Source organism: Mesoplodon densirostris, chromosome 5, assembly GCF_025265405.1.
Source record: "Mesoplodon densirostris isolate mMesDen1 chromosome 5, mMesDen1 primary haplotype, whole genome shotgun sequence".
NCBI classification, from domain to species: domain Eukaryota; kingdom Metazoa; phylum Chordata; class Mammalia; order Artiodactyla; family Ziphiidae; genus Mesoplodon; species Mesoplodon densirostris.
The window spans coordinates 69,537,111-69,549,131 of NC_082665.1; the positions used below are offsets into that span (position 1 = coordinate 69,537,111).

Below are 12,021 nucleotides of genomic sequence, written 5' to 3' on the forward strand. Positions count from 1 at the left end.
GTGTTTACAGATGCTTTCAAGTCATAATTTCCTTTACAGTCATTATACTCTTGATTTTAAAGGGTAGTCTGAGGGCATTCCAAGCTAAGTCCCCTAACCTCACCTGTCTGCCTGGGGAATTGAAAACAGGCACTCTCAGTCTCAGTGGAGCTCTGGGCTGGGGATGCTTTGCTTCAGCGTATCCCTGCTTTGGGGGAGGAGATCAAAAAGCAAATGATGTGGGCCTCCCTGGTGGCGCAAGTGGTTGAGAGTCCGCCTGCCGATGCAGGGGATACGGGTTCGTGCCCCGGTCTGGGAGGATCCCACATGCCGCGGAGCGGCTGGGCCCGTGAGCCATGGCCGCTGAGCCTGCGCGTCCGGAGCCTGCGCGTCCGGAGCCTGTGCTCCGCAACGGGGGAGGCCACAACAGTGAGAGGCCCGCATACCGCAAAAAAAAAAAAAAAAAAAAGCAAATGATGTGACCCTCCCTTTCTTCGGCCCCGCAGGTTGCCTGTGCCGCTGTTGACTGCATCAAAGAGAAGAACCAGGACCTGTGTCAGCAGGAGGCCATCAAGGCCTACCCCACTTTCCACTACTACCACTACGGGAAGTTTGCAGAAAAGTACGACACCAATCCGACGGTGAGTTGCAGGGAGGCACCTGCCCCAAGCTCTGTCTGCTGACGGGCGGGGAAACAGCCGCTGAGGAGGCTTCCCGGACAGCACAGAGGTCAGCTGCAATGCTCAGAGCTGAGAAGGCAAGGCTCTGGCCGGGCTGAAAGAAAATCCCAATGGATTTTCACACAAGTCCTGGCCCCAGAACCAGGGGGTGCGGGGGTGCGGTGCGTATTCCAGGGTGTGGGACAGTTTCCTCACCCACTTTTCAGGTCTTCTCTGTAGCCAAGCAGACCCTCCCCACATGGCCAGCCGCCGCCAACCCCCCACCGGCTCCCCCCGACCCCACCTCCACCCGCTCCCCCGCCGCCCCCCTACCCGCTCCCCCGTGCCCCCACCTCTGCCCTCTCCCCCGCCGCCCTGCTCCCCCACCCCCTGGCCGCCTCTCTGTGTCCGGAGGAGTGAGCAGGAGGCGGCGGGTCAGGGAAGGGGAGTAAGGAGGCGGGGCGCACACATCCGCATCAGGTTAAAGTTCCTTTTTTTTCTCTTTCCCTCCCCTACAGGAGTTGGGATTTACTAGTTTTATTCGAACACTCCGGGAGGGAGACCATGAGAGACTAGGAAAGAAGAAGGAGGAGTTGTAATTTCTGCCTCAGAGAAAGCTTTTCCATTACACTGTGAAGGACACCTGTTTTGTTGTTGTTTCTGATTTCCACGTGTTCTGAAGATGAAGTTTTTTATAGCCGCTTACGGCCGTTTTGTACAATTTTGAAATAAAACTAAACCAATTGTTTGGTGGTGGGGGTTATTTCCAGGGAGCCTGTTCTAACAGATAGATACCCGTGTTCTCCCTCCTTCCACGTCCTCTCCTGGGAGGTGGAGAGCCCCATGCCATAGTCACGTCTGCCCGGAAGGGACTGGGGGGGCAGGTGGGTGAGGAGGGAGGCATGGGATACGGGCCCCTATCAGCCACTGGAGAGCAGAACAGGGGAATCGGACCACAAAATATCCTGTTGGAAAATGACTGATTTTGAGGGGAAATATGTTAAGATGATCAGGGAAAATGGGATTGTGAAGCTGACGGGAACCAAGCATTAGCTTTTTCTGGATCATTGCGGTTTCAGTTTTGGTGTGTTTTCCTGGAATGCATTTACATATTTCTCTTTCTCCGGCTATTTCTGTCTTCTCTTGCTCTCTCCATTCCCTCCCAGCTCTCCCTTTAAAGAAAAGTAAGTCTCCACTTAGGGATGAGTGCAGCTGTCAAGCCCAGGCTGGAAGGAGCAGCTCAGGTGGACTTGGGGAGGGGCCTCTGTGCAGCTGCTTGCTCGGCACACTGGCTGGAAGGGACGGGTGTGTGGGACGTGGTGGCCTGTTCTCCGTGTGCAGATGCCGGTCTGTAAACCAGCTCCCCTCGCTCGCCCCGCCACAGGAACCTCCACATCTTCGCACTGCGTTCTCATGGATGGGCGCCACCCAGGCCTCACTCATCTCTGTCACGTCTCTCTCCTGACTGTCTTTCCCACTAGGTCTGCTTTCTGCATCCCTGCATGACTAACACCAGGCCTGTGCCCAGTGCTGCTGCCAGAGCCGTGGTCCTTCTTCATGGGGAGAGGAAGGGAGTAGAACAGCTTCACTCCCCTGTCTTGACTTCATGGTAAGCGGCAGTCCTAGCCTTGGGCTCCTCGGGGTAGTTCAGAGGTAGCATTGCCAGAGCTGCAGCACTGGGCAGCACACTTTGGTGGCCTTACAGGGGAGTTGGCCTGTGGGCACAGCCCTATTTCCTGGACCGACCCGTCCCTTGCAGCCCCTGCCTTCTTTCTGATGTGTCCCCCAGAGGGGGTGCGAGCCGCAGAGTTCCCCATGGCGCCCCTGATGAAGTGCCGCTGCACACAGCTCTGTTAAGTGAGATCAAAGGTTTTGAAAGCCCTTGTTCTGGTGCCGTGTCCCAGCTTCCCTAAGGTCAGCCTTTTCTTTTCCCTAAGCACCCACTTTTTTAAGTGGCCCCTAGTCTCCCCCCAGGTGCATGGGTATGAAAGAATCACGCGTTTAAATGTCTCATTTACTGAGCTCAGCTGGTGCCGTACGCTGTCAGACAGAGCCACTTAATCCTGACACTGAATATCATGTATCCTCTCCTGCAAGGGGCTCATGAGGGAGTGTGTGTGCACATGGGCACACTTAATGGACACTTGGAGTATTTGTGGAGGAACATATTTATTTGTGCCTCCAAAAACGTTGCTGTTTTTAAACTGCATCTTTATTTAATACCTGACAAAATCCACTTCCTGGCAGAGGACCATGGGCGCTCACATTCAAGGCACAGGGCTTTCTTTCCATCTGTTCCATAGCCTGGGTTGGCTTCTGTGTGAGGACTTGAAAGCATCAGGAAATGGCATCCTTTTCACTGTTTATATGCAGGATTTGTTAATTATGGGGCCTTTGTCAGAAGGTCTAGTGTTTACCATGACTTTGGGCATGACCTGAGCAAGTTCATCCCAGCTCTGGGCAGCTGCCTCTGCAGACAGAGCTCCACTCCCCCCGACCCCCACCCCTCAACCCCGTGCCCCAATTCTGGAGCTCTGCAGATTGGTTAGATCATGGCCCTTGGTTAGTTCCATTCCCAGTGGCCTCGCTTGTTTCATTTGGGGTTCACTGATCTTCAGTGCAGACCCCTCCCTAGCCCTCACTCGAGGACCTGCCATTATCCTTTTGGTTCCCCTAGGTCTTACCTCTGCAGGCTGATTTCTCTGTAAGAAGCAAGTGTAAAGTTAGGAGAGAACTGATTCCCAGTCTTCGTTCTGGTGGCTTTGGCATAACCTCAATTTCCCCGCTTTGGGTCATTGATTCTGTTTCCATTCCCCATGGGTCTGCCTTACTCTGCGTCCCGCATGCCTCTCACCCACCAGTGATTCCCCATCACCACTAACCAGAGCTGGCCCCCCAACCCTTCTCCTCTTCCCCACATGGTGCCCTCCCTTTTTAGAGATGTTTGGCTTCCAGAAACTGTTCTGTGCCAGGCACAGAAAGGTGATGCTCTGGGTTCAGGAACTGATTTGCTCCACCAATGTAAAAAGATGTGGAATCTCATCTGGAAAGCACTGGGCCCTCTTACGTATCAGAGGTGGAGCCTGTGGCTCACGTGACTTGCCCGAATCACACAGAATGGAGGAGGGGCCAGTCCTGTTCCCAAGAGGCTCCCAGTTGGAGTGACTGGGCATTGCTGGTCAGAACTGAGCTCCCTGCCGGTATGCTCTTACTGTTTACCATTATTTTATTATGTTAAGGCTGGAAAGATGAAACTGATATCCTTGAGCTACATGCGAAAATCAAATTACTGTTATGAGCCCACCAAATATATGCCTCCCCCCAAATCCTTTATTTTAGGCCTAGAATATCCAGCACAGTGGCCATTAGCCACATGTGGCTATTAAGTATTTGAAATGTAACTACTACAACTGAAGAGAGAGAGAGTGTGTGTGTGTGTGTGTGTGCGCGCCTTTTTGTGTTGTAAAATACACATAACATAAAATTTACCATTTTCAAGTATACAGTTCAGTGGCACTAAGTACATTCATATTGTTATACAACCATCATTAATATCCACCTCCAGGACTTTTTCATCATCCTAAATTGAAACTCTGTATGCATTAAACAACAACTCCCCATACCCCCCTCCTCCCTGCCTCTGGTAACCACCATTCTACTTTCTGTCTCTATAAATGTGCCTATTCTAGGTACCTCATATAAGTGAAAGCATGTATTTACCCTTTTGTGTCTGGTTTATTTCACTTAGCATGATGAACAAGGTTCATCATGTTATAGAATGTGTCAGAATTTCCTTCCTTTTAAGACTGAATAATATTCCATTGTTTGGATACACCACATTTTGTTTATCCTTTCATCTGTCAATGGACATTTGGGCTGTTTGTGCCTTTTGGCTATTGTGAATAATGCAGCTGTGAACAAAATTGTGCAAATCATCTGTTCGAGTCCCTGCTTTCAATTCTTTTGAAAGTGGAATTGCTGGATCATATAATAATTCTATGTCTAGTTTTTTTTTTTTTTTTTGGCGGTATGTGGGCCTCTCACTGTTGTGGCCTCTCCCGCTGCGGAGCACAGGCTCTGGACGCACAGACTCAGCGGCCATGGCTCACGGGCCCAGCCGCTCCGCGGCATGTGGAATCTTCCTGGACCGGGGCACGAACCCGTGTCCCCTGCATCGGCAGGCGGACTCTCAACCAGTGCGCCACCAGGGAAGCCCTATGTCTAGTTTTTTGAGGAGTCATAATACTATTTTCAATAGTGGCTGCACCATTTTACATTCCTACCAGTAATGTACATGATTTCTGATTTCTCTACATCCTTGCCAAAAGTTGTTTTCTGGGTTTGTGTGTGTGTGTGTGTGTGTTTTAATAATAGCCATCCTAATGGATGTGAAGTGGTATCTCATTGTGGTCTTGATTTACATTTCCTTAATGATTAATGATGTTGAGCATATTTTCATGTGCCTTTTAGCCATATGTATATCTCCTTTGGAGAAATGTGTATTCAAGTCCTTTGTCCATTTTTGAAATGGATTGTCTGTGTGGTTCTTTCGTTGTTGTTATTGGTCCCATGTAGGAGTTCTTTATGCATTCTGGATATCAATCCCTTATCAGATATATGATATGCAAATATTTCCTTCCATTCTGTGGGTTGTCTTTTCACTTCCTTGATAGTGTCTTTTGATGCACAAAAAAGTTTTTAATTTTGATGAACTCTGATATTTCTATTTTTTCTTTTGTCTCCTGTGCTTTTGGTATGATTTCTAACAAATCATTGCTAAATCCAATGTTGGAAGTTTTTCTCCTATGTTTTCTTCTAAGAGTTTTATAGTTTTAGGTCTTACATTTAGGACTGTGATCCAGTTTGAGTTAAGTATAAGATAAGGGTCCAGCTTCATTGTTTTGCATGTGGATATCCAGTTTCCCCAACACCAGTTGTAGAAAAGACTATCTTTTCTTCATTGAACAGTCTTGGCACGCTAGTCAAAAATCATCAAGCTCTAGTTCCCAAAGATTTTCTTCTGTTTTTTTCCTAAAGTTTTACATTTAAATATATGATCCATTTTGAATTAATTTTTATATAAGATGTGAGACTCAAGTCAGGGTTAATATTTTGACCTGTCAATGTCCAATAGCTCCAGAACCATTTGTTGAAGACTGTCTTTCCTCCACTGCATTGCTTTTACATTTCTGTCAAAAATCAGTTGGCTGTACTTACAGAGGTCTATTTTGGGGTTCTCTGTTCTATTCCATTGATCTATATCTATCCCTCCACCAACACCATACAATCTTAATTACTTGTATCTGTATAGTAAGCCTTGAAATCAAGTAGACTGATTTCTCCCACTACCTTTCTTTTTCAGAATTGTTTTAGCTATGGGAGTTCCTTTGCCTTTCCATATAAATTTTAGAATAATCTTATCTATATAATAATTTTTTCTGGGATTCTAATATCCTTTCAAATGATTCAGAAAAATATATATATATGTGCAAACACACACATAGATAAGGCTAAAGAGACAAAATGTAAATAACTGGTGAATCTAGGTAAAGGGCATATGTGACTTTTTACATGTGAAATTACATCAAAATAAAAAGTGCCTCTCCCCAAACCCCCACACCCCCCCAAAAAATTACACATGCCCTAAAAAGAGCATGCCCTAAATATATAAACTAAGTGACCCAATTTAGCAAAGAGGGCCTGAGTTTTAACTCTCTCTAGGCAGCCCTGCTTCTCTGGCCAGGACCCAGAGTTCCTCTGTGCCCGCACAGAAGGGTGCAGAAATGGGCTGAAAATCTAGGTAATGTGCTTACCAGAAGCTGTCACCTCAGTGAGATCACAGGCCAACCTCGGGGGTCCACAGCACCAGCGGGAATGAGGTGGTGCCCCAGCCAGGTCTAGAGAAGGAAGGAAGTGCATGAGCTCAAGCTTTAGGAGCAGACGGCGGCGACAGAACACCCCAGAAGCAGGAGGACCCTGTGACCCTCAGCAGCCACCACGCCAGGTCAGCCTTGACCAGCAGGGGGCGCTAGGATCTGCAGAGCCTGGTGTGAGTCTAGGTCCCTCTCTGACTGTCAGTTTCACTTTGTCCACACCTCGTGGAGAAGAGGGGCTTTGAAAGACTAAGACTGGACCTTTACCTAGGGAGCCATCCTAGAGTTACCTAAAGAGAACTTACAGTTTATTGGATCAGACTGAGGTAACCACTTCTACTAAATCAATTAATAGGAAAATACACACACACACACTTTTCTCTGTATAAATAGGCAGAGTATAAACATACATCTTCTACCTTCCTGATAAAATGTGATGGCCAGTCCTGAACATAAGAGTCCAGGTGAGACCTGGCCAGCACAAGGGGGAGAGGACCATGAATCCCTCATTCCAGATCTTATAGGATATATCTCCATTAGTCTAGTCTAAGATTACAGGCTCACTGTCAGCAAAAACCATCAAAACTTTTTCACACTGCTCACAGAAAAGACCAATCCTTGATAATTAATTTTCATGGAATATTTTTCTTTACTTATTTTCAAGGTAATACATGTGTTATAAGAAACTTTGAAAAATGCAGAAAAGCATGCAAAAGAAAATTTAAATCATTCATAGCCCTGCTACTTATCAATTAATATTGATTAGCGTATCATCTTCCAATTTTTAAAAATCACACACAATAAAATCTCTTAGTACTTTTTTTTTTTTTTTTTTGTAGCGGTACGCGGGCCTCTCACTGTTGTGGCCTCTCCCGTTGCGGAGCACAGGCTCCGGATGCGCAGGCCCAGTGGCCATGGCCCACGGGCCCAGCCATTCCACGGCATGTGGGATCTTCCCGGACCGGGGCATGAACCCGTGTCCCCTGCATCGTCAGGCAGACTGTCAACCACCGTGCCACCAGGGAAGCCCTCTTAGTATTTTATAACTTAAAAAATTAACAAAATGTTTAAACACTCTCCTATATCATTTCCTGTCATTATTCTTTCTCCACATAATTTTTAAGACGATACAGCAGAGTTTCTCAACACTATTTCTGGGCACTATTGACATTTTGGAACAGGTAATTCTTTGTTGTGGGGAACTTTTCTACACACTGTAGAATTTTTAGTATCTCTGGTCTCTACCCCCTAAATGTCAGCAGCATCTCCCCTTCCCCACAGGTTGTGACAACCAAAAATATCTCCAGACTTTGCGAAATGTCCCATGGGAGCAAAATTATCCCCAGCTGAGAATCACTGCTTTATAGTACTTTATCCTATGTAAATACTATCCTTTACTTATAAATTCATACCATTAGATATATATGTTATATATAGTTATTCTCTATCATAAATAATGCTGGATGGCCAGCTCTGGTTTTGTTATTTTATGCATCTTACACATTTTCAAAAGTGGCTTTCTGGGTCAAAGAATATACTTGTTTTTAAGGCCTGTTTTTTTAAGGCCAGTGATATATATTGTCAATTTTCCTTCAGCAGTGTACCTATTTATACTCTTACCAAGAGTTTATGAAGTAACCTGTTTTCCTAGCCCTTGCTAGCTCTGGGATTTATATTTTTGTTAAGATCTATGCACATTTTATTTTTGATATACAGTTGACCCTTTGACAACACGGATTTGAACTTTGCAGGTCCACTTATATCTGGATTTTTTTCAGTATTAAATACTATAATACTACACAATTGATCCATGGTTCCTTGAATCCATGGCTACAGAACCATGGATACAGAGGATCGGAGGATGTGGTGGGCCAATTCTACATTACACGCTATTTTTGACCACGCAAAAGATCGGTGCCCCTAATGCCCAAGTTGTTTAAAGGTCAACTGTAATTGTAAAACACAGTTATTCTAGTTACCTTTTATCTTGAAAATTCTTTGCTTTAGCCTGCCAGGATGTTTTAGATTCGGTTTCTGTCTCTGACAAGTTTTCTGTCTTTAACTTCATGTCCCTTGCAAATTTGATGAGAATTAAAACATTGCAAAAGATAGAGTGTAACCTAGACTCCTGTATAAGGCCAATAGAAATTTCCTGTCAGTCTACTAGTTCAGCTTCCCTAGGCACAGTCATTCCACAAGTTCCTCACTTGTCCCAGCATCTAACTCATATTTTCCAAACTTTCCTAAAAGATACAGTGGAAGATATTGTCAGATGTTCTGTTGAGGTCTGGATATACTGTGTTTACCACACTCCTCTGATGAACCAATCTAATAACCCTGTGAAAAAATAATAATCCTTTACCTGTGCACAGCCCCTTACAGTTGGGAATCATTTTTAGGACCCTTTCATACAATGCTCACACAACTCCATGATGTTGCCATGAGGAGGCCAAGGCTCCGGGAGTTTAGGTAACTCACAAAAGTTGACAGAGGTGGTAAGTAGCAGAGCTCAGATGCAATGCAGGTTTCTTTCCTTACTGCCATGACCAACAAAACTTTCTGTTGGGGATGCTTGCTTCTAGTAATTACTGCTTCCTTTCCAAGCCACACTAGTCAGTATTGAGCTACCCAGCATAACGCCAGCTCAGTAAGTCTTCCCTTTCCTGGACTATGACTTAGCCATGTCTCACATTCTTTCAGGACCCTGAGGGGAGATTTGTCTGGGTCAAAAAAATCTGAAATTATTTAGAGCATGCAAGTGCTTTTCTTCAAACTCTTAACCAGTGTTGATTTTTTACAGTTTTTAAAATTCTATGTATCTTCTCTATAAAACTAAATAAACTAATACCTAAATACATATTAAATATATATTATATATAAAATATGTATTTAGTTATTAACTTAGTGTATATATATCTACATCTACATGTGTATCTTTATATATATAGAGAGAGAATATAAATGGAGAGAGGACAGAGAAACTGTCTCATTTTATTGCCCTCCAGTTTCATGCCCCAGAAATAACTTCTGTTAAGTGTGGTGTGTATCCTGCCAAGCATTTTGTCTGGGGCTTTTTTTTTTTTTGGTTCATAAACAAACATGTAGTGTGCTTTTTCTTTTATATATTTTATTTATTTATTTATTTATTTATTTATTTATTTATTTGGCTGCACCGGGTCTTAGTTGCAGCACGTGGGATTTTCGTTACCGAATACGGGATTTTTAGTTGCAGCATGAGGGATCTAGTTCCCTGACCAAGGATCGAACCCGGGCCCCCTGCCTTGGGGGTGCAGAGTCTTAACCACTGGACACCGGGAAAGTCCCTGTAGTGTGCTTTTTATGTGTGTGTATATATGTGCGTACATGTATATGTGTATGTGTATATAGATATATAGATTCAGAAAATTCTTTTCTACTCCAAGATCATATATATATATATATATATATATATATATATATATTTACTGGTGCTTTTCTGGTATCTAAAAATATACCTCAAATTTATTTTGATATAAGGAGTGAGGTAGGAATCCAGCTTTTTGTTTTTCAAAATGGCTAGCCACTTGCCCATCATCATTTTGATTAATTTACCTTTTCCCCACTGAAATGCCACTTTTATCATATGGTAAATTTCAAAATGTGTTCAGATGCCTTACTTTTCTGCCCTGTTCCACTAATCTATCTATTCCTATTTTAGTTTATTTTTAAACCCCATTTTAATTACTTTCTTTTTATATAGAATTTTCTTAGCTGTTTTGGCTTTTTTTTTTTTTTTCAGTTAAAATTTCTATCTTGGATCTCAGTTCTTTCTAACCAAAGACCATCCTATCTTTTTCAGTACAGTGATCATGTTCTTTGACAGAGTAAACAGAAATAAAAAGTTGTGGAGTTTCACTTTCTTTTCTCATCCATCAAAATTATGCAGTTAGCTCCAAATAGTGAGCCCAGGTGTCCCTCCCTGAACCTCTTACTCTAGACTTAATTAAAACAGCCCTTTCTGTTGTCATAGCTTTTTGTTGCGAGCCTCAGTAGCTAGGCTTTCCAGGAACGCTCCTCAAGGCCTCTTACGTGTGCCCTCCTTGCTCCCTGTGCTTTGTGATCTGTGCTCCTCCCAAGTGCAACCGCCACTGGATTCTTTTATGTAGATCCTCCTTTTCTTTTCACTGAACCACTTCCAGCAATAAAGTCTCAATCACTTTGAGAATGTCCTCATCCTCTTGGCCCACATCTCCGACTCTGAGTATTTAGCTGAGAGGGAGGGCGTCCTTTCTATGACAGTTACCTTCACAGCCTGAGCTGAGAGTTGTGCCCCACAGACCCCAGGTACCCTCCTATTTCAAGCCCTAAGTACCTCATGATGAGGAAAAGGAAGGAAGAGGTGACATCAGCATGTTGTCACTGGAAACTGGTAACCCCAGGGGCTGAGTTCCCTGCAGTCACCAGTATAGTCTGCTTCTTTGCTCTTTGGGAACAGGATAGATCACACTCCTGCCCATCTTTTCCCAGGTGCAACGGTTCTCAATCCTGGCTGCATGATTAACCACCTGGGGAGCTTGAAAAGCTATCAGAGCCAGGGCCCCACCCCAAAAACAACTGAACCTGAGTCTCTGGGGATGGGATCCTGGCACTGATATGTTTCAAAAGATCTCCAGGTTGTTATGAAGTGCAGCTGGAGTTCAGAAACGGTGGGCTGAGTACAGCAGGCTTCACCAGAGTGCAGTGCTTACTTGTATATATGGAACCAAAGCTGGGAAAATGGAAAAATTGAAGGGAAAGACGTTTTTCCAACAACTTTATCCTCTGAAAGGTTGGTACTTTTTCATTATGATTAAGTAATTAAATTGCTTTTCATCTAATGCTACCTTTAACTCTCCTGAAAATTGTTTCTAAAAAACATTCGCTAGGGAGCTATATATGTAAATCCATCCACATTATCATTGCAATACAGGATCTATGGAGCTGAAATAATCTTGGCTCTAATACTCAAAAGGCAGCAAAGTAAGTGACAGTAATAATACCTCCCTCTACTTTTCCAGACCATAGAATAAGCAGCACGTGTGGAACATGGCATTTCAAACGCTGCCACATCACTGAGTGTTCTGCGTGGCATCGAGGGTGGGAGTGTGCCGAGCAAATGTCTCCTCTCACAGGATGTTAGAACCTCAGCAGACACAGACTTTAATTCCTTCATCATCTGACTGCTTTAAAACCTTCCACTTTCTGCAGCGTGGAAACAAATTGGTCTGGGTTTCAAAATTCTTCTGTCAAGAAATAAACGAACCCGTAAAGGCATAGGGGGGCTTATCTGAGTGCAAGCAGACCCTGGGTTTTCAGAAGAGTTTGACATGTTAAAGAAAAACAGAGGTGTCTGAAGAAGGTAAATTGCTGATAGCAATAGCTTAGAGAATGAATTGGAGTAAACCAAGCTCCATCAGCCAGGGTGATGCATGAGGTGGCGGTGGAATCTGGGCACATAACTTTTTGCTATATGTGTATTCAACCCATCCTCT

At 44.3% G+C, this 12,021-nt stretch overlaps 2 protein-coding genes across 3 annotated transcripts in view; both read left to right on the plus strand.

Moving 5' to 3' along the window:
* The window catches only part of PDIA5 (protein disulfide isomerase family A member 5), a 94,391-nt gene extending 93,004 nt beyond the window's left edge, over positions 1-1,387 (plus strand). The window contains exons 16-17 of the mRNA XM_060099951.1: positions 486-620; positions 1,157-1,387. Of these exons, the coding sequence (XP_059955934.1) occupies positions 486-620; positions 1,157-1,237 (216 nt within the window). The 3' untranslated portion in view covers positions 1,238-1,387. The remainder of the gene's footprint in view (positions 1-485; positions 621-1,156) is intronic.
* An 813-nt stretch (positions 1,388-2,200) lies between these two features.
* The window catches only part of SEC22A (SEC22 homolog A, vesicle trafficking protein), a 105,343-nt gene continuing 95,522 nt past the window's right edge, over positions 2,201-12,021 (plus strand). Inside the window, exon 1 of one of the 2 annotated variants that reach the window (XM_060099956.1) lies at positions 2,201-2,247. The gene's annotated coding sequence lies outside the window, so the exon portion shown is untranslated. The remainder of the gene's footprint in view (positions 2,248-12,021) is intronic. The other variant, XM_060099953.1, reaches the window with a different exon arrangement.